Source organism: Lissotriton helveticus, chromosome 4_1 (genome assembly GCF_964261635.1).
Source record: "Lissotriton helveticus chromosome 4_1, aLisHel1.1, whole genome shotgun sequence".
NCBI classification, from domain to species: Eukaryota; Metazoa; Chordata; class Amphibia; order Caudata; family Salamandridae; genus Lissotriton; species Lissotriton helveticus.
This window is the reverse complement of record NC_136063.1, coordinates 530252832-530277816: the sequence shown is the minus strand read 5'-3', so window position 1 is coordinate 530277816 and position 24985 is coordinate 530252832. Positions and strand designations below refer to the sequence as shown.

The following is a 24985-nucleotide window of genomic DNA, read 5'->3' as shown; positions in this document are numbered from 1 at the left end:
CTGATCTTCTACTGTATCAAAAAATGGAGACAGGTAGATTTATATGTTAAAGTCACCAGCTTAAACCAACAGTACAATAATGGGTAGCCGATAGCCATTAGATCTCTCTCCATGAGGTATACTTACAATACAATGTTAGTAAATAAAGGCAGAATATATAGGTTTACAAAAGAAAATCATTTGCAATAAACAATTAACAATACCTACCTGAAGTTCAACCTTCATAGCAAGCACTTAATCAGAAAAGTGTATTTATATTTGAGCAATATTTTGTATTGCTTGTAGAAATCATTGTTAGTTGACCATCAGATGGTCTTCACCCACTGTTTGCAGAAGAATATTTTGGGGACACTGTGAAACCATCATCCTCCATGCTCTCCCTCAGCCAGCTTTACCGAAACATTAAGATGTCTATACAATTATAAAGTTGATCAAAATTCTCTTTAGTTAAGAACAGTGGTCACAAACTGTGAATATTCCGGGACAGCAACACCAGGTGGTGACAGGGACCTCCCCTCTAAGAATAATCACTAAAACCATTAACAGTAGAGCTACTATGACAAGATAAACAGACGTAATATGATCCAACACAATTTTTTTCAATGTCCTCCAAAATACGGTTGAGAATCACTGGCATTACGTTCTACTCTAGTTAAAGACTCACTCTTACTGCCCACTTTACCTGAAGGATCATTATGACTTATAATGGCTTATGTCTTGGCCAATCTGAAATGATTTGGAACAGGCCATAATGACACTTTAAAACATTCCCTTTTACTATAGCCTAGTGGTCAAGCTCGACACAGGGAATCAACACAAGGTCTGCTTCGAATAGAGACTGTTTCGCAGATTTTACATTTTTTCAGATTAGCCCAGAATAAAAAAAATATTTTTGTTAGTTCACTTAATTTGCCCTCTACAAAGCAGACTAAGTCAAAACATGAAGAGGCTATTTCAAGAACAGAAATATCTAGGCCTTTTTAAAGGAGTAAAACTTTTTCCCGTAACAGCTTCACTCCAAAGTAAAAAAAAAAAAAATCTTGATTATTAACGGCTGCTCATCAAGCTTTGTATTACAATAAAAGGTCTTTTAAGTGAGAATTAATACCTTTCGAATATCTCCGATTGTTGGTTCAACTCTGAACACTTACTGAATGCAAAACTAACTGAGAAAGCATTGTCAGACGGCACCAGCTTTGCAAGAGGCTTGTTAAAAATATCATTTCACGTTATAGATTAACCAATTTATCTAACTTTTTTGTCTATTTGAAAGGTGTCATTGCTTAACTCTATATTCGTTTCTAGGGAAATAGGACTGCGTTTGTGAAGCGGAAGATAACAAGAACTTGCACTTAGGTGGAAGAGTAAGGTCCTGATGGTCCAGCGAATTACTTTAGCTATGCTTTTTACCCATTTTAGAGCACATGTCGCTAACCATACAATGGAAGAACGCAAGTGGACCACATCTCCATCAGTACCTCTCTTCTTCTACCAACACTTGAAGGCACAAAATGTATATATGAGGGAAACTTGTACATTGAGTAAAGAGAAATGTCATATGCAATGGCTGTATAACTATTCTGCAACAAGTCATCCTGTGCCGATACATATGTTGACAGTAAGTAAATAACCAAATTTGCTCGACACACTAAACTTTGCTAAGGATTGGTGGTCTTTCGCAGCTTCCTTCCTTCATAGCTGTGTGCTTGGATGTGCTTCTGAAACTGTCAGCCTTGCATTGCTGGACATTGCTTACTTGATTGTTAGCACTTACGAATTGGGCTGCTGGTGTTCACTGGATTCCAAAAGAAGGACTAGGCCCAGGACAGTAGAGAGAGCAAGACGCTAGTCGCAACTCAAGATTGGTGGACTTCACATGATACTTTCCTATAGCATTCTGCCCCTGCAACCATTACAGCAGCACGTTTTGGTATGCAAAGCCCACTGCTTACCAGTAAAAAACTCGGGGACCAGGGATTCTGACATTATTATACTAAACAAGACCAAGCTACTGAACTATGAGCATGCTATCCCTTCTCTCAAGACGGGACAAAAGTGAGATTTTCATGAAGGAACTTGGCATTTCCCTACCTCCCTCCTGCTACCCAACAGTGATTTCTAATATTTTTTCTACCACACTCCATTTGTTATCTACTTGAGCCCACTGTACTAAATCTTTTCAGTTAAACGCTACTCATCCAAATAAAAGTTCTGCTCCACAACTTTTCAGTAAGTCATTTGAAGGGGGTACAGTGTCTGATTTAAACTATTCTAGCCTACAATTGGATGAACAGCTTAATACAGGGGGTGTCTCAATTTCTTCTGATATCAAGAGAGTTTTCTGTCTTTCATTGTCTCTCCACCAGCTCTATGTTTGCATATTCAGGCTCACATATCTGAATCAGTGGGAAAAGTGTAAATGAGTTTAGTTAATACTAACAAATTCCCAAAATGGATGGTATTTCATACTGTACAATGCTTTCTTGACAGGTGTTCTGTCTACTGCTGTTTTTACGAGCGATGTCCTATCTCCAGAGCAGATTGGAGGCTTTGGTATAGTGTAAAAATGTTTTTTTTTAAATAGTTTTTACAAACAAACATGGGTTTTTGGGTTGGCAGTAAGCAGAGAATCAGCTCTCTTCAGGTGGAATTGCACTAGTGCTTTAACAATTGTTGTAAAGTTTGTTCTGGTGTAGTACACCTTCCCAATGTAAAGATGGGAGAGTTGGTGCACGACTGGGTCCTGCAAGCAATGTGCATAATGTAGCAGAAGCCATTATTAATGTAGAATCCATGAGACTTGGTCTTGTCCTATAGTTTGGGTGGGGTTATTTGAGCTTGTCTATCATTGATGGCTATTCATGGGCAATGAAACAGGTAACCTAAGATTAGCTTTACTTCTGTACATCATGTGGGTTAAAAACAATGTAAAGTGCTCAATTTGTTTAAAGAAATAGCTGACCACTGTGACTCAGAACACACTAGATTACTAAACCATAATGTCCTGATTTATGTAAAATATTTATTATCAGTGGTTTCATTTGTTATGCATCGGACCAGATACTTTCAGCAATTGAGGCTGCCCAGCTATTCTTAAAGGAGTAGTGTGCTGGCACCTTACTAAGAAGAGGATCAAATGGCAATGCGATTGGAAGTAGTAGGATCAGTTGGTTTATTCACATTCTTTGAAAAATTACAGTTTTAAAATTTTTAGTCACAGAATGACCTAAATGTTAATCTTTGAAACATATATATAGTGCTTCATTACATAGTTATGTTCTGTGAACACAATGACTTAACACAGTCAATTTGTAAGTGGACGTAGTCTAGGAGTAATATGCTACCTTGTATAAAGTAACAGACAACCAACCTCATTCCCTAAATTATTTGCATTTCTAAGTACAAACGTCAAAATAGTATATTTGTGGACAGAATATCATCAGAAGTCAAGACATTTTCAATTCTAAACCATGATGTTATGCCTAAAGACTGCTAGATTTTGAACTGTCATCAGGATAGGGATAGAGTTCAAGAAATGGGTGTTCCCAGTCATTGGGAATCCGCTAGGCACTTACAAAGTTGCAACTATGTGTGGATATCTTCTAACATCAACAATAGCTGATTACATCTATTTTGCTAAGTATTGGGGGCTAGGATTAGTCTTAGGAGCTATGTTTTGTTTGTACATTTCCAATGTATAATGCTTTGAATTTTGCGACCTCCCCAGGCCATAATTTTGTGCAAATGATAGCTAACAATCTCCAATGAAGTGATGGCCGCATTTGCTTTGGTAAATCAGGATCAAAGTTTATACATACATGATTTCCTTCTAAAATTGAGTGCTAATTGTTATCATTCAATTTTAAGTCTCCATTAATGCTAGTCAGCTGTTTGCATGTATTTTTTGAACTAGGGTATTTTATCTGAACTTGTCACTTAACAGTCTAGAACAAAAGAACAGAGCAAAGACAGGTACCTATTATGAAAATAAATGTTATATCTATCCAAGCACATTGCACAATAATCACAAAAGGATTAGGGCATCCTAATAAATATGTGGTTAGCTTTTCCACAAATAACATGAAAATCAGACATAATACACTCTGTAAAAAAAGACAATACATTTACTGTATTTAACATATTAAAGTGCAAAGCTTATTGCCAAGTATTAATCGTTAGCTTTGAAAGTGATTCCCCATATTCAACAATGTGTTTAACCCGAACCACACAATCCCTGCAAATAGGAAATTCTACAGTGGTTGAATTTCACTTAGGTCAATTTTAAACTCTACTGGCTGCAGACTCTGCACTTCACAACCACACTTAGGACATGTGAAGTACATGTCAAACAAATAGTTACTTTTAACACAATAATAACAGAATACATGGGTACAGCCTATTGTATGAGGCATGGTGGGCCACTCACCGCAAAGAGAACATTCTTTACTATTTACAGAAACAGAATCAGAATTAATAGAAGCACTTAGACTAGGCTTGAAGCAAGAAAATAATCTTGTTCTGAGCCTTTGAAAATTAACGAGAGGCAAGAGAAAAATAAGAAATTCAGCAAATCCGTGCCATAAAAGTTCTCTGTTCATGTATTCAAATCCTATTTGACGGACACTCTGAGACTTACAGAAAACAGACCTTATCCCCAGAAGTCGCTCTGTCAATGTTGCAAACTTTCCATTCTGAAGGAAAACCAAGAAGTTCAGCAGTCCACTTAGCTTTAGAAGCCCTGCTGTAAAACTAAGAATATTTTTTGTTTTGCTGAAGGTCGATCCAAATGTATGGTTACTGAACAAATCGTAACATCTTTCTTCCATCCAACGTCCTCCCACAGTACAAATTAGGTACCATAATTTCTGCTGTTTACTCAAAGGCTGATAGTTCAGGGTTTGGGATAGATCATTTCTGTACTTGATATCCATAATGGTCTGTCCCACGGTGGCATTCTTGGAGTAGATTGTGAATCTCCACAGAAAAAGCCATAAAAAGGCTTTCAATTCAGGCTCAATGTGAGCTAGTAAACCTGGTTTAAACCCATGAAAACAGTGAGTGAACTGGGACCAAACTAGTTGCTCCAGAGCTTTGTTGAGTTCAAGGGCATCCAACTGACTTATTCTGAGCACAGGGTTGATGTCTTCTGAATGCATTACTTTGGAAGCCATGATGTTCAGTACTGTGGTCCTGCAGGAAAAAAAATTGCAAAATAAATGAGCTGATGCCCAAGTTACAAATAAAGCTCAGTAAAAACATGGTTAAACTTACAAAATAAATCAAAAGTGTTGCTGTTCCTAAAAATGTCATAAAATAATTAATCTGATCAGGCATGTCCTGCCAATACATCCTGCAGTAATTGAATACCTCCAATAACCTATTGCTACTCCGATCAGAACGTTGCCAAAAGACCTAAAAACATATAATGTTGGACTTCTGCAAAGCAGAGCACGTAACAGCTCACTACAAGCATCTCTTCCTTGTCATTGGAGCAAAGTCTAAACATAAACACTATAAACGTCTATGGGGAGAATCTGGTTTCTAAGACGGAAAGTGCTGACAATCAACATATTTATACCAAACCAGGAAACATACTAACTTCACCCAATCCATTCACCTACATCAAGTGCCAAATACGTTTGCACTTGCTGACTTCACACAGTCACTTCTTCCAATTTATTATTGTTGGCGTGAATTTGTAAGGTACAACACTGCGTGGGCCTAAAGACACTGAAATGTCATTTAAAATGAATTAGAGGTGGTTGAGTCAACACGTTTACAGGAAGATCCAAGCCAAGGGTCCGCTCTGGCTATAACAGCCTGTGCAAGAAGCAAGCCTTGAACATATTTGGCATGTAAATCAAGCAACAAAAATCATGTTATCTTCAAAATTCTAAAAAGTGTACTTCTTTAATACACAGCAGCGTTTCACCTTAGTATATCAGATTATATCACTGCATTGAGAAGTAAGGTGAGAGCTATTAAACATGAACTCAGAAATATTCCTACCCCTATCCTGATGACAATGTCAGGAAGCAAGCCTGTGTACCATACATTGTGGCCTACATTCTTATTACAGAATCAAACCAAAGAGATGTTTTTGTACAACACACGTCCTGAACTCAGATATTTGAAGGTCCTCACATTTGTGGTAATGAAGAAAAAGGAGGCACAGTAAAATAAAATATATGTCTAGGATCATAGTTTGGTAATGTGAGGTAGCCAAGATTACACCCATGTTTTCTGATTTTACATTGTGCAACTTAGCACCTGGTCGGGATTATCTGACATAAAAGGTTAATGTGTAGCCCTTAATTCTTGGAGGATAAGATTTGTGCCGGGTAACAGGTAGAATTCATATTTTATGTTTTGCAATTTTACATATGCAAACTTTGCCCAAGGACAAAACTGCTCTTCTTAACAGATATCTTTATCATATTTTTCTGGCACCGAGAGAATTGCCAGGATTCACAAGAAGCGGAGACAAGGCCACCAGAAGTCAAAAAAGAAGATCCTCCTGGAGTCAGTCTAAAGGCATCCAATGACTTCAGCTAGGTCAGGCCTGTAGTCATCGGAAAGCTCTAACAACAGAGACCTTTACTGATTGGTTGTGCTGAAACAGTAGGAATTTGCCACTAGGCCACTACTTTAGATGATGTCTTCAAATGACTGATAGTTTGCTCTATGGCTTCTTCTGAGTAGTAGGGAGGCAGGTATAAATCAGTAATTGTCTGCGATAATACAATAAGTGGAAAATTTGTGTTGAGGGAGTTAAGCTATATGTGACTGTGGACAGGCATTTTGTGATTAACTGTGGTTGAGGTCTGTAATTGGGCTTCAATGTAATATTGCGATTGGTCAGGGTGCTGAAAAGTGCCAGGTTTGAGGTATACTGTAAATAGTTCATGTCAGTGATCAGAGCTAAGGTGAGTGGTTACTAGAAACTGATGAAAAGTAGCTTGAATAAATAATGTTTTAAGTGGCTCAGTATCCTACAAGTGGAGAAAGAAGTGTTTTTTATGACTGAAATTTTGAGTGGCTTTGGGAATGTGGTGTCATGGAGTTATCATACATAACTAAGTAATATGGTTGTATGTCGGGTTGCAGAGAGAAGTGAGTGAGCATCCAAGTCATTTCTTGATGAGTGGTTATCAGTGGTGAGGTCAACATGTGATGCTACAATAAATGGTGGGTGTGCTGTGAGTGAATGATAGGGCGAGATGTAAATGGCTATGATTACATGGCGTGATTGAAGGCAATCAGGTTGTAGAGGTGAGCTGTGTTGTAAGTGGGCAGTGTAACTGCTTATGCAAGTGACTAATGCAACAGGTTTTGTTTGAGGTAAATTGTGTAGTAGATAATGTAGGTGCCAGTGAGTGATACAAGTAACAGTCATAATCTTCTTTCAATTCTAAAAATAAAATCATAAACGTCAAATCAGTTAAAAAGAACAGAAATGTAAACCTACATAATCACACTTGCTTAAAAACCCCAAAGAAATAACATACAAGAGAGAAACAAACTGTGGGTGAGTTTAAGTAACACTAAATGACAGAAGAGGGGTTTAAGTGTGTTGCGAATAACTTAGTATTTTGAGGGGTGGGGACCTCAACTGAATGAGGATAATGTTGCATAGGAATAAGTAGATATATGGAACAGGTGTTACTGAATTGTTCTGGGGTAGTGCTGCTAGAGACGAGTGGTTTGGACAGCTGTACAAACTGATGAGGTGCAAATAGCGGAGGAAAATGTTCTGTGCCCACATTTGTGGTGTTACAGACGTGAGTGGCTGTTTATGCTGTGCAAGGCTGAAAACTGATGCTTCTGGTTGTGGGTCAGACATGACTAAACGACATGAGTGACTATGTTGATTAGTGGTGTTTAAAATGGGCGAGGGAGAGTGAAATATGATAGCAAACGGGTGAATGAGATGACTGCTAGTGATCGTTTGCATGAAAGAAGAATTTGGTTTAATAAGTGCTGCTTGTGGGAGGTAGTATAACTGGTACTGCAGAACAGCTGTGGGCGAATGCTCTAAGTGGCTGAAGGGGAGTGGCTTTATAAAATGGTGCTTGGTCTGCTCTAAAGGATGTCGCTGACAAGTGTTAAGAGTTGAACAATAGAAGTGTTACAGGCAAGCTGTATTGCAAGTGACTGGGAATGAGTGATGTGGTGAAAGTGGTTCTGTAAATGGCCAAATTATGACAGCAACAGGACAGCACAATCAGTGTTCAAGTAATGTGGGGATTAGTGAAGTCTGTGGTAATGTGGGCATGATATATTGCGCCTATATGATAGTGAGAGTAAATGATGTTGAAATTAAGTTCTAGCTCACCTATGGATGGCAAGGTGTGTAAGCAGATTGTGTTTTTTCAGTGGATGACCAGTGTAACATGTGGGTGAATGTGTGTTTAAGAGTGAATGGGTGATGGCATGGATGTGTGATATTGCATCTAGAAATGTTTTAGTGTTGCAACAGACTGGCATAAACAATTAAGTATTGTGGTCTGTGTTAAGGTTGTGGTGATGAGCGCCACTTAGTAATGTTGCAGGTGGCTTAGTGGTGTTGTGTGAGGCCAAGTGCTAAGCTGAGAGTCCAAGAGGTATACTAAGTGAATGAATGGCTGCAGGGAGAGGTATAGTGTGAATACGTGAGATAGGTGATGAATGTTGCGAGTTATGCAAGTGGTGCTATAAGAGCATATGTTATGCCATACCTATGTGGATAGCTGAGCTGGTAAACATGGCTGAGCAGGTGGGCATATGGCATTGATGGCTTGGGGTGAACATGAGTAAATGGATGAGTCATTGTCGAGTATGTGATTATTACAATAGATGGGTGATGAGTGGATGGTGCGTATGTGTAAATGATGTGAATGTACAAGTAACATTGCAGGGTTATGCTGGGAAAAGCTGGTTTGAATTAAAAGTAGATGTGGGCAAATAGATGGTATGGAAAAATAGTATTGGGTGGTAAATGGCAAGCAAATGGTGAGTGGTTCTCAGAGTAGAGGATTACGTATGTGGGTGAACAGTAGTATGAAACTAGTATGAGTGGTCAATTTTTGATAAAACGGATTGTTGAATGTGTACGTGAAGATGAGTGGCTTTAGTGATGAGTGAAGGATGATTAAAGTGGCTCTGGTAAGTGCTAATTGGTGGGTTAGTAGGTTTGGAAAACTCACAGACAGTTAACGTTGTAGTTTGATTGTAACCCTTGTTCTACTGGTGTGCATGATTCTGCTCATGTAAAGAAAATATGTAGTGTATTTTTAGAAACTACTGACGTTTTCCACAGGGCCTGGCTGTCGATGCTGTATCAGTGGCTAATGCATATGTATGAAAGTATTAACATAAAGTTTTATATCAGATGAGGTATTTGACAGATAAATATCATTAAGGTAATTAAAGCACTGTTTTGATCAGTTTTCAAGGTTTAATAACTTGATAATAGCATTCATTTCTATAGACACATCACGTTTCTTATGCACCTCAATAAGTTTAAAAAACAAAAAAAGGTATAATATCTAACAAATGTGTGTAATTTCACAGATGCTTGAGGTTCTGCATGGTGCAAAACGTACAAGCACTACAGAGGTCATAGACAATTGGATCCAAGATGTGGCTCACTGAATAATCTTCCAATGTGAAACAGTGTAGCAAACTGTCACAATGTTTATGATGTCAGTGAAGTAATTGGAGATGTTATCAGCGATTTCATGAATGATGTAATACGACATGAGAGATGAAATATGTGCGGTCATAAGTAGTGCATGGCAGGAACGTAAGTTACAGTCAGCTCAGTAAACTATAACTGGTTAATTACAGTGATTTTGTCTATTTGTAAGCAATAATTTTTGTGTTAGATGGAACACATACCTATAAAAAATATATATATATATATATATACATACACATACACATCAATATTTTAACACTTGTATGACATTATTATCTTTTTACACTGTGTTTTAACTATGTAGGTCATAGCGGATTGTTGCATTAATATGACAGAAATCAAATTGTCAAATGCATTGGTATTTGATCTATTTTAATATTTTTAACTATGAAATATTAATTGATATAAAGCCAAAATCCGTATTTTTAACTGTATAGTGTAACTGCTTTGGTTTTTGCTGAAATTGTCTTAGAACTCTATGTTCATGATCCAGTCACTTGTGTGATCACGACTTTTTGCACTGGCACTTTTAATTTTCTTAAGGAACTACGCAATGCTTCATGTTATCAAGGACTTTGGGAGGCCGAAACGTGTTATGGCGGTGGTGTAGGGCAGTAAATAAATTCATTTTACACCATAAATTTTGGGTCCGCTTAGTCTCTTCCAGGGAAACTGGATGTCAGGAGGCGAAGCTGGTGATGTGAATTGGACCGAGTTGCTTCTTCGGTACGAGTGGTAACCCTTCCTCCAAGTTGGGCAGTGCGGCAGGAATCAGCAGGTTCTGGCGTTGACCGGAACAGGAATCAATTACTCCAACGAGGAGCAAGCCGCGGCAGCCCCTGGATGCTGTCAATTTCCCTACCTGCAGGACGAGGTCGGCGTAACCAAAATCAAAGGACAGGATTGACGTCAGGCACCTCGTGAAGGTAGGGACCTTCAGAAAGTCCAGTTGAGGAGTGTGCACAATCCGGATATAGATACTTATCGTTGTGTCTCTGGTTGTTTAAAGACTAATTTTGCCAATACACGTGCACCATGTCCACAGATGCGTTGCGGAACTGTGAGGAGGCGGCGAATGAGGTGTTTAACAACTCCCCGGCTGGGGAATCGGTAATCAAGGTGCAAACAAGTACAATTCAAACAGGGAGCTCTAATGCAAGAGACCTATTTAGAAAACTGGAGAAACTCATGCGGTCAGAGCAATCCAAATGGTGGGAGCACAAATCCCTGTCACGCTATTTGGAGGTGGGCAGAATCCCTAGAGGGCTGCGCATAACGCTGGCACCGAGCTACGAGAACCCAGACCCAAACATGCATGCGGAAGGGGCTAACTGTAATCTAGAACATTCTCGCAAATTGGTAACAGTTTCTCGTAAAATATGCAGAAAGTGATCGCGCAGCACTCTAGCTGAAAATGGATTCATTAAATGAGGAAATTGGACATTACAGATGCCATTAAGAAGTTCCGTAAAGACTTGCTAATGCGTTTACAAAAAGATGAAGTAGTAATTAAAAAACGCAAAGCGTATAAGTTTCAAAGAGACAAAATGGATTACCAGAACGGTCAGGTTTTTACATTTGCCCAAACATTATGATGCTGTAAAGGCAAGAACTAGCAAAGATAATTTGCCATCAAATCAAGCTAGTACAAGTGGCACTGTAACTGCATCAACCTCAGCATCAGCATTAAGCTCCGCCCTGGAGAGTGAATCAGAGGGTGAAACATCACGAGCGACTCCAGGATAGGGGTTTACCAAACTTTCCCTTGCGCAGGAGGTGGATTGCCTGCGCCAAGACAGAAGACAAACACTACGAACTCGGGCGCATGTTGGACAAAACGTCAAAGAGACAACAAGAAACGCAGGGAAAGACGGAAATGTAGCCAACAGCAACAAGCATTTACAATGCAATGGTTTTGCCTTTGTTAAAGTTAGAGCTATTGGCATTGCTCTTGACATTATTTTTATTTATGTTTTTTTTAACATAAATAAATGGCATTGTCATTTACAATGCCACTAGCTTTATCTCTCGCAAATGACACACACAAACACCCACAGAGAGCCCCCCCAAACACACAGAGCCCCCCACACACACACCCACACAGAGCCCCCCACACACACAGCCACACAGAGCCCCCCACACACACAGCCACACAGAGCCCCCCACACACACAGCCACACAGAGCCCCCCACACACACAGCCACACAAAGCCCCCCACACACACCCACAAAGAGCCCTCCACACACACCCACACAGAGCCCTCCACACACACCTTCTGGCCCATTATCTTTTCTCCTCATCAAAATAACTGCCACGCCCCTTTCTTTGTTCTGAAAATGGTAGGTAGCAAGCCATTTCAAATCTAGGGGCCTGTGGCCTAAAGAGAACTTTCTGAGGGCATGGAAAGAACAGCAGCCTCCTTTTTCACGGATGAGCATCCCCTAGCTCGGTTCTTATGCTCCACCTGTCTTTCTTTGATACTTCCTCCATTCTTTCCATAGTGTCAACAGTGGGTCAATATGCTTTGTCCTTTCTTTCCATAGCATCATGGCCGCAGTTGGATTCGATACCAAGTCCCCTCTTTCCATTGCTATCATAAACAGTCTGTCTCGATTCCTCCTCTTTTCGTTCAATAGCTTTCAAAGACTGTCTGGGAAAACGCGTGCTCTAAATGTAAGACTGGAGGCAAATAATATCTAGAGGCAAATAATATCTGGAGGCACTCGCATCATGCACACTCCCAGACTTGCTTGTGCATGTTTTTTTGTAAAACAGATAAACAAATGGCTTTGTCGTTGACTAGTAAATAGCTTTATAGTTACGAAATGTGAGACCTATTGCATTTGCACTTATACACACATATAGGTATCTGTACACAGAGCTATACACACACACACACAGAGCTCCTCCTCTACACACATTGACAGGCTTTGTATACACAGCTACATACACACACAGCTACAGACATGCACAGTTATACAGACAGACACAGTTCCACACACACACACAGTATTGTACATACATAGCATCACACACACATAGCATTACACACAGACAGCATCACTCTGCTCCTGGACACATATCTGCACACATACACAGCTACAGACACACACAGCCACACATTGCTACACACATACACGGGTGCGGGGGCTTAAAGACAGATAAATAACAGTTCAGGTGGGGGTGTTCGGAATATGCGAAGGATGGACGCACCTTGTCAGAAACTGACAAAGAAATATACAATTAACGCTTTTTGCCAGGAAACACAGCATGGCTAACGAGGGGTCATGTTGTAGAATTAGATGTTGACAAATATGTCACAAAAAGACTAAACATAACCAGTATTTTCGCCGATTGTTCTACATGGTTTTGATGAAGCTTGTTCGTGGAAAAATTACAGCTCTTAAAAAAAAAAAAAAAGGTACTTTAAGAGCTATGTCCTGCTTTTGGTGCACGCCACAATTTATGAGCTAGTTTGTTTTTTCCAGACCCAAACTACTGAAAGCGTACCCCTTTAATGCATTTTGTTGGACTCTTTATTATTTTTTTCGTGCAAATGAACACTCGCCCTGCAGATTGGTTTAGTATTGGCTTTAGGTGAATGCGAACGAGGTAGGTGGCGTGCAATATGAACATAAAACAGGTATGTCGCGGGCATGATGGGAATCGGATGTAAAACTAACCCGCAAATATTCATGCGCTGGCATTCGTCATAGCGCTTAGACGAGACGAGGCGCTTTCAAAGTGGACAAGTAAATATTGGGCACTAAAACGTCACAGAAGCGATTCCAAACTTTCAGTAGCGCTTCCCACGCATCCACCCCCTGCCCCGAACCAGAGCTTCATCAACAACTAGAAGGGATCTCGAATCAGAAAGCGCTATATGCCATCTTTAATTCATTGTGCCCCCCCACGCCCCCCGCAAATTTGAACTTTAGTGAGCGAGCCTGACTTCCCACGGAGGCGCACTGATGTGTACATTTCCTTCTCTTTCCCTTCTTCCATTATTTTTTCTGTAAGTCCTTTTTCCTGTCCCGTCGGTTTGTCCCCATCTCATTGTGCGTGCCTTCCCTTGGCACGTTTTTCCCTTCTTTGCACCCTCGCGCAATGTATCAAGAACAAGTTTGCATTGTCGCTTTAATCTCCGTCACCTCGCTTGGCTTCTGTGCCCCCATACCCAGGTCAAAAGTTAAGGGTCCTATTAACATTTTTTCCTGCCCCAGTAGCCCCTTGAAGTTAATTTAAGGGGGCTACAATACTACCCGATCAGGCAAAGACTTCGATTTTTCGGGGGGGGGGGGTCCCATTTTCGAGACCCCCCCTCGTACAGCCCGATTTCAGCCGCAACTTCGGTTTCCTGGAAGCGCGGGAGTCTTGAAAACCAATCGCTCGGGCTAAGATGGGTAGGTCCGACGAAAAGTGTGGATTCTGCGCTGACCATGGGGGGGGGGGGGCGGAAAAAGGCAAAGGCCTTCGACCTTGGCTGGAAGCCCTGCGTGGGTCTGACTGTATAAAGCCCTATAAACCAATTCTTCCCTCCTTTGGACTGGGAAAGGGGGGGGTGCTCTATTTCAAGTGGCTTAATTCTAAAAAGTTTAGCTTTTTGGAACTCGGTCTTCACTTTTGAGCCGATCCAAATCATTTTACTCAAGTTTGCAGCTTCAATAAAGTGCTTTATGCTGGATGTCTGCCTCTGAGCGCTTCAGGTTTCGCAGATAAATGAAATAGGGGCAGGGACGTGCAGAGGAGCAAACTTCGGCATAACATTTAACCGACTGACCTGGTTCTCTGTGCAATTTTTTTTTTTTTTTTTTTTTAAACAAAAGGATGGCATGTCATTTCTCCGCGGAACCCTGCTGAAAATAATCAAAACTAAAGGGCAGCTTTAGGGTATGGTAAAGGAATGGTAAAGTTTTTTTGGGCAATCGGATTGCCACATTTTCCAAATCCTGGAAGACTGGAGAAACACCGCTTCCAACCCGGGTACGGCCATGTCAACCAGAAGAGCCTAGAAGCCATGAGTTCAAGGCGCTGAGCTAATACAAGTCTTTAAGTTCATTCAGTCACTCATCAGGTGTGTAGGATGGTGCTGAAGCCTGCAAGAGTCAAGGCAGCGAATAACTTAGGAGCCAGTGTAGAAAGAGTAGTAGCGTAGCCCATGGCCTTGGAGGCGTCTTTGTAGCCGTGACAGGTACTGTGAGGAGAGACGCTGACGATGGGCACACGGACGGGGGGGTGGGGGGGCGGGAAAGGAACGGCCAGCGGGAGGGGGGGGGGGAAGGAACGGCCAGCGGGAGGGGTGGGGAAGGAACCGACAGCGGGAGGGGGGGAGCGGGAAAGGAACAGCCAGCGGGAGGGGGGGGGGTAAGGAAAGAAACCACTCACCTGGACTTCCTCGGCCGGCCGCCAAATGGCCCAAACAAACTTCGACGAGCCCAAAAAAAAGCCCCGCCCACCGCTGCATGACGTGGCGAAATGAGAAAAATTCTCGGGAACGCCCCCGAATCTGGTCCGGCCTTGACGGACAGATCCGGCTCCCAATGGCTAGCCTCCATTTATGGAGCTAGCCAATGGGAGGAGGAGGGGGCGGATACCCGACCCCACAGAGAAACATAAGGATTTTGCTAGCGCATGCGTACTTCGTACGCATTGCCAAGCAAAACCTAAAAAGTAGACTACCAGAAAACCGACAAGGGGCAAATGGAATCGAAATTAATAAGCCAGGACAAAACTTTGATCCCAACACTGTGATCAATTTGACTGATACTAATTTAAGCATGGCTGAAAAACAGACCTTGGCACTAGGACTGTCATACAGCCCAGAAAGCAGTTTTAAATTTGCAGAAACCCGTATTGAGGTTTATAGATTCATACAGAAGTTGAAACTGCGCAAGTTCCATTTACTGCAGGTCAAAAAACAGCCAGAACCATCTATGTCTATCATTCAAAGTCCATCTTTATTAGTAGCAGGGTATGCAGACTTACTACAAGATCTGAACCATCTGCACAATGAGCAAACAAATGATGTAACTGGAATAAGCATGTCCACTTTCGACATCAGTGGAACAATAAGGACACCGTTCAAACCAAAGTATATGTTTCAACCGGTGATGGAGTGTTTTTATATACATGACAATTTGGATGTATATCATGAGCAAGTCACGGCGGAACTCAAATGACTTAACATATCCACCACATGTGCCCGGCATACTCGCACCCGGCAAAACAACTGATATGTTTAATTGATGAAAAAGCTCCCAAGCAAGAATAACACATTGTGAGGCAATCGGACAAACGGGGCAACGTGGTGTTGTGGCGTCGGAACTTATACAGGGAAGAAGCACAAAACCAACTAAATTACATTGAGTGCTATAAGAGGAGCAACTTGCACAGTGTCAAGTCGGCATGGAAAGAACATTACTCTAAACTACTTGCATGGAAAGGTGGAGGGCTTCTAAGTGAGGAAGAATTTTGTTTCCTAAAAAAAGCGCACCCAGTCATTCCTGCAATTTACTTAATTCCTAAGATCCATAAAAACACAATCAAACCTCCTGGCAGGCCGATCATTCCTGCATGCAATAGCCTCATGGAAAATACGTCAAGATATGCGGACTATTTTCTTTAAGAACACGTAAAAAATGTGCCTTCTTATCTGCAGGATACCAGTGACTTCCTGAGGAAGATCAGTGAGGTCACATGGGACCCAGATTTACTATTGATAACTTTGGACGCGACGTCGCTTTATACCTCTATTCACCACCATGATGGCATTAAGGCTATTGAACTCTATTTAAACAAAAGACCAATGTGTTTATACATGCACAATAAAATGCTTGTCAGTATGGTGTCAACATGTTTGGAACAAAACTTTTTTCTCTTTGAAAAATAAGTTTACCAGCAAACCAGGGGTGTTGCAATGGGGGCCTGCTTTTCCTCTGGCTATGCTTGTTTGCAAATGGGTCTATAGGAAGAGCAGGTCCTCAAGATCCAATTTGCAGAAACAATGAAACATGTGCATTACTGGTTTCGTTATATTGACGATTTGTTCTTGATTTTGAGAGGTCCTGAGGAACGGGCCCTTCAATTCATAGAACAAATCAACAACAATGTTCTCAATCTCCATTTTACTTTCGATTATCAGCAGAGCAGCAGTAGGTTTTCTTGATGTTGAGGTATTTGTAAAACATGATAAACTTGAGACTAGGATGTATAGGAAGCCTACTGCAGGATATACTGTGCTCCACGCAAAAAGCGATCAACCCAGACATTTAATACGAAGCATTCCATACGGGGAAATGCTGTGGATTAAAAGCATTTGTAGCACTGCGGAAGACTGCAAAATCGCACAGCTAGCAAGCAGAGATAGGTTCCTGGATAGGGGCTATGCTGCTGACATCACTGACAAAACTATTAGTAAAACCAAGGCTATTGTCAGAGAAGAAGCCCTTTCATACAAACCTAGTCAGCAATCTACAGTTCTGGATCAACCATCTCAACCTACAAGAATGATCCTTACTTATAAACGGCAGCATCAAGAATTACGCAAAATATTGAACAGAATTTGGGGACTTGTTCGAAGTGATCCAATTTTGGAACATGGTTTACCTAAGAAACCTGATTTAACTTTTAGAAAGGCAAGATCTATGAGCAACAGCCTGGTTAAGAGCAGCCCTGAATTGAGAAAAACTGGGAACTAGTGCCCTCATGTAAAGGGTTTGTTAAATGTCCCACATAAAAAGCATGTAGATTTGCCAACAACTAATCATGCTATACTAGCCTATTGAAACACAACCCTGTACCCATTAAGAAAAGGCTTACATACAAGACTGAATTCACTGTTTATGTGCTGGAGTGTCCCTGTGGCCTACGCTACATAGGCAGTACCAAACTGCTGGTACATGAGCAGATACCCCAGTACATAAGAGCTATCACCAACAGCGATTCAGCATATCCAGTGGCTAGACATTTTGGGGAGACTCCTAGCTGCAGCCCGGAACACCTCAAATATTTGCATCAACACAATTCCGCCACTGGGAAGGGGAGGCAACCGCCTCTTGGAAACAAGGTACATTCTGGAACTCGACACAAAAACTCTAAGATTTCTTCACTTGCTTGTGATCAGTTTCTCCTGCAGCTAATTAGCACATTCTGGTTCTAATAATCTTTTTAAACTACTCAACCCCTCAGTCACATAGTTATCTGTCTTTATATAAATAGCACTTAGCACTTTAGAATCCTTGTAGATTCAATAGGGTGACATCAAATGCACTCACACTCTGTCACAGTAATACATGGAGGAGATTCCAAGCCCACTTAGGGCATAATAACTGGCACCAGCTTAGTGTGATTTTAGAGCACACCAACAAGAAAGCGTGAAAAAGTGTATGGTATTGATATTTATGGTAAACAAGACTATGTACTGATATTGAGCTATGTTTTTACCACATCAATATTTTAAAACTTGTATTAACATTATCTTTTTACACTGTGTTTTAACTATGCAGGTCATAGCAGATTGTTGCATTAATATGACAGAAATCAAATGGTCAAATGCATTGGTATTTTATGTACCGTATTTTAATATTTTTAGCTATGAAATATTTGATTTTAAGCCAAAATCCACATTTTTACATGTATAGTGTAACTGCTTAGCATTCTGCTGAAATTGTCTTAGAACTCTTCTATGTTCATGATCCATTCACCTGTGTGATCAAGAGTTTTTGCACTGGCAATTAAAATTTTTGTAAGGCACTACGCAATGTGTCATGTGGTCAAGGGCTTTGGAAGGCCGAAACGTGTTATGGTGGTGGTGCAGGGCAGTAAATAAATTAATTTTGCACCATAAATTTGGGGTCCACATTTGTCTGTTCCAGGGAAACTGGATGTCAGGAGGCGAACCTGTTGAAATATACAGATGTATACACACAAACACACACACACACAATACATATACGGTGGCCACTGGGTAGTTCTAGTTAGGGCCACATTTCAATTAAAAATTGCTTTTTTTTGGTTTGATAAGAACTTTGGAGCCATTTGACAAATCTTCAGCTTACTCCCCATTCCCAAAAAAGTGTGATCTACCTCTGCTACTTCCTGGAAAGCTTTGGGGTGTTCCGTGGGCGCAGAGAAAAAGGGAATGTCCCAAATCACATTTTCCCCCATTTAATTTTCCATCTAACAATTGAACAGAGATATCGCTTAAACTGCTGAATGACATTACACCAAATTTGGAAGATAGATAGATTTTTTTTCCAGAAAGCAAACAGGCTCTTTATGATATGGTGTAAATCGATTCAGGAGTATTAGATAATTTAAGGCTCAAAATGTATAAATATTTAAAACTTATAACCGGACAAGCTGGGCCAACCACCCAAGCCAAAGACCCAAATTAAGAGCCTTGGGGTATGGATGGACCCAGCTCTTAATTTCTCAGTGCAAGCCAGGAAGGTAGCTGCCACATGCTACGCACTTATCAGGCTTCTGAGGAAGATTATCAGTCTTCTTCCCTTTGAAGCCAGAAGGATTTTAGTACAGGCGCTGATCTTATCACGCTTAGATTACTCCAATGCGGTATATCTAGGCTCCCCCCAAGGGACAATCAAGATACTGCAGATTGTTCAGAACTGTGCAGCACGTATGCTGCTGAACATTCCGCGAAGGACATCTGCCAAATCTGCACTCCGCCAATTGCATTGGCTTCCAGTGCAGCAGAGGATCGAATTTAAAACCCTGGTTACGGTCCATAAAGTAATCCACAAAAAAGCACCCTCACTGATACAATCATTATTTTGCCCCTACCTTCCTAAGCGGGAACTAAGATCCTCTAATAAGAATCTCCTCTCAATTCCAAAAACTAGGAAAGTGCGCATGGGTGGCAGACGCTTCTCCCTACAGGCCTCAAGACTCTGGAACAATCTTCCACTCTATCTCAGAATGGAAAGTAATCATCTTAGTTTCAGGAAGTCACTGAAAACCCTCTTGTTTGTCTGATCTTGGTGAATGAATGTTGTCTAAAGCGCTGGGATGCCTCCGGGTAGCCATGCGCGATACAAATACGTAATCATCATCATCATATGCTAAGGATCCGTGGTGCCAACAGATTGAGATATGATCTGACTGGCTGCCACCACATCGACAAAGGTGGGGCTGTAGCCATTTTAGGCAGGCAAAATATATGGTTTTAAATTAACAAACCTACTAAATTCACCAGTTATAGTTCTTGCAAGGAACTAGTGTCATGTATTCCTATAGGTTCTGAATCGATCCCCCTATTCCTGACCCTATTCTGGTTAAACTAACTATCAAGTTAACTAACAGTCAGCCCATGAGGCAAGAAAAGCCCCCATGATGCAGATACCGTTATCTGACGCAGTCACACTACGGCACAGGAACGTGTTATCTGATTAGGTCATAACGCTTGAGATCTAATTAGACAAGCGACATTCCTCCAGCCCCTGATAAGGCATACGACGTTCTCATAACAAATCAAACCTATGACAACCTGGAAAATCCGTGCGGCCATTGTTTTGATTTCACAGAGAACTTTAGTAAAGAATGTGCTAACGAGCAAGTCGTATGACATCTTTATTGACGTATCTATGTCCATCCTTACGTCAATCTCGGCACCTTTAAGGTATAAATATTGCCGATCTTGCCCTATGCAAACACACGCGTGGTGACGAGACGGAGCAGCCATACTTGCCGAAGCCGAGAGCAGAAGCAGACCCTGCTTGCAGCAGCCCCGCCTTCCTGACGCGCTGAGAGACGCGCTGCTATCTCAAGCCGAGAGACCCAGCACCGGCGCTTCTGGGCAGCCCTCGCAGGCAGCCTGGAATATCGAGAGCAGAGAAAGAGATACCATTCCTCATTCATCCTAAATTCCAGGTACAGAACTGAATAACCCCTCACAGAGAATTCTTTAGTTATTCACTTGGCAAAAACAAACTTAACTTAAACTGTAACTTTCTATTCCCGCCCACGCATTAGACTTAGGTCAGGTACACGGGGTAGGCGTATTTAGAAACACCAGTTGAGTACGTTTAGTCAAATGTATATGTGTATGTAAATATATTTTAATCATTTTAAACATCATATGGCTCAGAAACCATATCAATGTTTTTACAGTATTATTTTATACTATTGCTTTTAATGTATGCACTTTACTTAACTATAAGTATTGCAATAATATCGATCCATTTCTCTTGTACGAGAAAAGAGACTGATCAATAAATAACACCTTTTTATTGAACACGCCCGTCTCTTACTTTTCTCTACAATCTGATGAGACTAAGAATGCACGTACTGACTGAGTAAAATAATTGCCTTGTGCTCACACGACTCTCGAGATTGACTCTTGATTAGGGGAGAGCAAAGTTGTCATGTTCTATGGTTGTCAGAAACTAAATCCCTTCTTGTCTAATCAGGGGAGTTAATTCTTTCCTGAACATTCGAGAAAGTTTCTAGCGAACTCTGAGCTACGCTGGCAAACCCAAAACTTAAGTCTAGTATCGACAGTAGTAGACCTAGTTAACGTCTGGCCTAGGCCTTTACTGCTGTAGGTATTATTCCAATGCGCAGAGCCTATTGGGAAAATAGGAGCTACACTACATGGCGCCCAACGCGTTTGGAAAGGGCGATAAAACTAACGTAAGACATTTAGAGTAACTCAGTCGTGCTTTCTCACTCAGACCCCTTTTCCCAAATACTCCAAAGACGTCTGGAGTGGGTGAAAGGTAATATCCTCCAAAACCTCGCAGGAGGGAACTCCTATGTATGGTTCTTGGTATAGTCAACGTTGAAGGATACACTGTTCCAAAATATTGTGCATCTAATCTCTGTTTCCATAAGAAACCTGATCTGCAAACAAAAAGAATAACCTTTCTAACAGTAAAATGTCAGGAAGTGATGACGAAAGAGAGGCAGTTAGATTAGCAACTGAACTCGCAGATGCTGATGCTACCATGCAAGCAGCAGACGCGGATATAATACTCATTCCGGTCATCAAAAGAAGATCTATAACTCTAAAACTTATAGAAAATGGACTGACACGTAGAGGTGGCACAGTCATATTCGTAATTGAGGCACACGAATATCGGCAGACAGAGGTATACTATTCATGGATACATTTTCCAGCAGCAAATGCTGTAACAAAGTACTTCCACTATTACAAAATAGAGGAACCTCCTAATGAGTACACTCCTTTCGAGGAGGTGGAAGTACCACTCAAATTCCAAGAGCATTTGCTCTTATTTGATGGCGCCCTAAAACATAACAATCACATTACAAGGCTCGGTCCTTTAGGTAGACCAGGAGCAACGTGGCCGGTCTTAGCCGGATACACACCACACCCAGACATCGAAGGAATGTCTACAGGAGAGCTGTTAATACAGCTAAAACAATTACTAAAAATTCATAGACAATTAGTTCAGTATGTAATGCGGACTTCAACAATTCAGCCAGCGATTAAACTACCACAGCTGACCCCTCACCAGGGGAACACAAATAAAATCACACCACAGAACATCCAATCCTGCCTAGGTAAAGTTCCGGCTAAACGGGAACAGATACCATTCTGGTTGGCACAGAAAATCACCCAAATAGAGGCGGTGTTTCCTGACACCACCCCGCTAGAAAAACACAGGATTCTGACTATATGTCTCCCAATGGGAATCGCACCACACATAGAGGACTGTGACACTTGGGGTACAGTCTTTGCTTCCATCTACACAAAAACGCACGGTGTTCCATCCATTTCGGTGATACCAGATGTGCTAAAACAAATTCAAGATGAATACGGTCCAGAACCAGCTTTAACTCTTGGTATGAAATTACTGAAAGACTTCAAGCAGGTCTCGGCTATATTACTAGCCAACATAAAAGGTGAAGCAGCAAACGTGGCGATCCGCCAGAGGTTAAAAGAGACAGATATAGCAGACCAACCAGCTGAAATTGCCAGAATCATAGAAAAATCCTATGAGGAACTAGTTAGAGATAGTTTAGGTGGAATACCAGTAAAACCGCAACTGAATGAAAGTCCAGAAAAAATATTTTTTAATAATAATTCACCAAAAAAGAACTGGGATGGAAACAAACAATCCAATCCTAAAGAAAAGAAATTCCAGTCCAGAGTAAGGTCTCCTAGGCGAAGAGAAAAATCTCCAAACCGAAGACAGAGGTCACCGCAGAGTGACCCCTCTGGGAATAGATATAACCTTAGAAATAGGGATAATATTAAACAAGCATTTACAATGCAACGGTTTCGCCTTTGGAAATGTTAAAGCTATTTGCAATGTAAATGACAATGCCAATTATTTATGTTTTCAAAACCAACACATAAATACAAATGTTGTCATTTACAATGCCAATAACTCAAACTTTTCCAAAGGCGAAACCGTTGCATTGTAAATGCTTGTTGTTTTATGTTTCTTTTTATTTTGGTTCTTGTGTTTTTTTTCTGGGGGCCAGTTGATTACTATTATTTTTTAACTGGGTTTATGTAAGCAAACATGCATAGCAGTAGTGGCCCCAAAGAAGGGGGAGCATGGTGTTCCATAACTTCACAATACATTTCAAGGGGCCAGTTGATTTAAGACTTACAGAACTCTAATTTTTTAGCACTTGAAGAGCTGCTTATGGCAGAGACAAGATGCCCCATGATCAGGAGACGTTTGTGATAAATATTGAGCTTCTTCACTTAATCGTCAACACTGGTGCTTATAGCACAAACTCGAACCAAAGGGATTGGAGCGCTTTTCATTGGCACACATTCATTTTTTGTAGGCATGGGAAGATTAAGGGATTTGCCCAGAAATACAGGATGTTGAGCCTTCGCCGGGACTCGAAACTGGTTCCCCAGCTCCAAAGGCAGCAGCTCCGGCCGTTATGCCACATCCTCGCACCGCTTGAAGGGTTTCATGTTTAGTAGTAGTTCTGTTATAAGTGGCGCGCATAGGAACAATGGACGCGGGACCAGGCACTTTTTTCACAATTTAACCACTGCATATCATGGATCTGCTAACGTGGTCTTTTGTCCATCCACAGTTCCTAAAATTAATAATAGCTGTGATAAATGTGCTGGGTTCTAAGTAAATTGTTATACATCGCCATTTGTACAGCGCCTTGTGCCATTCAGATGCCACTCAAGCCTTTTAATATATATTACCTTTTCATACGGTGCGGATATTTCCCTCCAAAGGTTACATATATACAGCTGTCTCGAATTATTGGTCATTAGCGCGGTTGCATATTTTGGTGGCCATTGGCACGCGCACCGAACCCCTGCCCACTTGCGCCTTCTAAGACACACACAGGCAGCATCGATTGGCCCAGCTGTTTGAAGCTGCCAGGCCCGGCTCCTCCAGCTGAGCGCTCTTTGTGAGCCCGGGCCTGTTGCCTAGCAACCGGCCTCCGCAGCTGCCATGCGTGGCAGGTCTGAGGGAAAGGAAGCACATGCTCGGGAGGCAGGGTGGGGCACCAGCGCGGTGCCATCCTGCAGCAAAAAATACACACTGCACCCACGACCAGGGACCATCAGCAAGCGGGCGCCTCGACTCCACGCAGCGCCCTCTGCCTCGCAAGGAATCAAAACCATCTGAAACAAAACCCAGCCAGCCCAGAGCACTGGTTTGGATTTAAAAATAGCCCTGTGAGTGGGAGAGAGCCAGGAAGCCGCAGCGTTTAAGGCTGCTTGCAGAACCGAAGGGTGTGCGGGAAATAAATCAATGGCGCTTGTCACTTCCAGCTGTCTCGAGCTTGGTAAACCGCGCGATGCTTCCCCCTCTGCCTTATACTCTGTGTTTCAAGAAATTAAAACTAGGGCAACAACTGTCTCGTCTGCCAATGAGGACGTGGGCTTAGCTCAGTGGGGTGGAAGGCGGGGGGTGTGGGTGTTAAACAGTTGAGCGTGATCTGCGTCGGACTAATGAGGAGGTGCAGTATAGAGGTGCCTATATGCCGCCGCGTAATTAAAGAGTGTTTATGTCAACAGTGTGCCACGGGCTGCGCGGGGACTGTATATTGTGGCACTGCGAGCAGCTCTGACGGGGATCCCTGGTGAGTGAATCCTACGGAAAGGGAGCCGGCAGGTCAAACACCTGCTGCCGCGATCTGGCCCGGGCCCGAGATCGAACCGGGAGATAAACGGCTCGGCTCGTCCACGGTAAATAAATAAATAAATCCCTAAAATGAGCACACTGAGAGGTGGATATAACTAAAGCTCCGGGCCGCGCTGTGATTGGCTGACGTCACGGGGGTGTCCCGGGCCGGCAGCCAATCACAGCGCGGCCCTGGAATGACGTCACGGGG

General features: G+C 41.8%; 1 protein-coding gene across 1 annotated transcript in view; it reads right to left on the bottom strand.

Annotated features, from left to right (window-relative positions):
- Positions 1-4099: 4099 nt before the first annotated feature.
- PEX2 (peroxisomal biogenesis factor 2) overlaps positions 4100-24985 on the bottom strand; it is a 73358-nt gene continuing 52472 nt past the window's right edge. Inside the window, exon 2 of the mRNA XM_078687121.1 lies at positions 4100-5190. Within this exon, the coding sequence (XP_078543247.1) occupies positions 4251-5171 (921 nt within the window). The 5' untranslated portion in view covers positions 5172-5190 and the 3' untranslated portion in view covers positions 4100-4250. The remainder of the gene's footprint in view (positions 5191-24985) is intronic.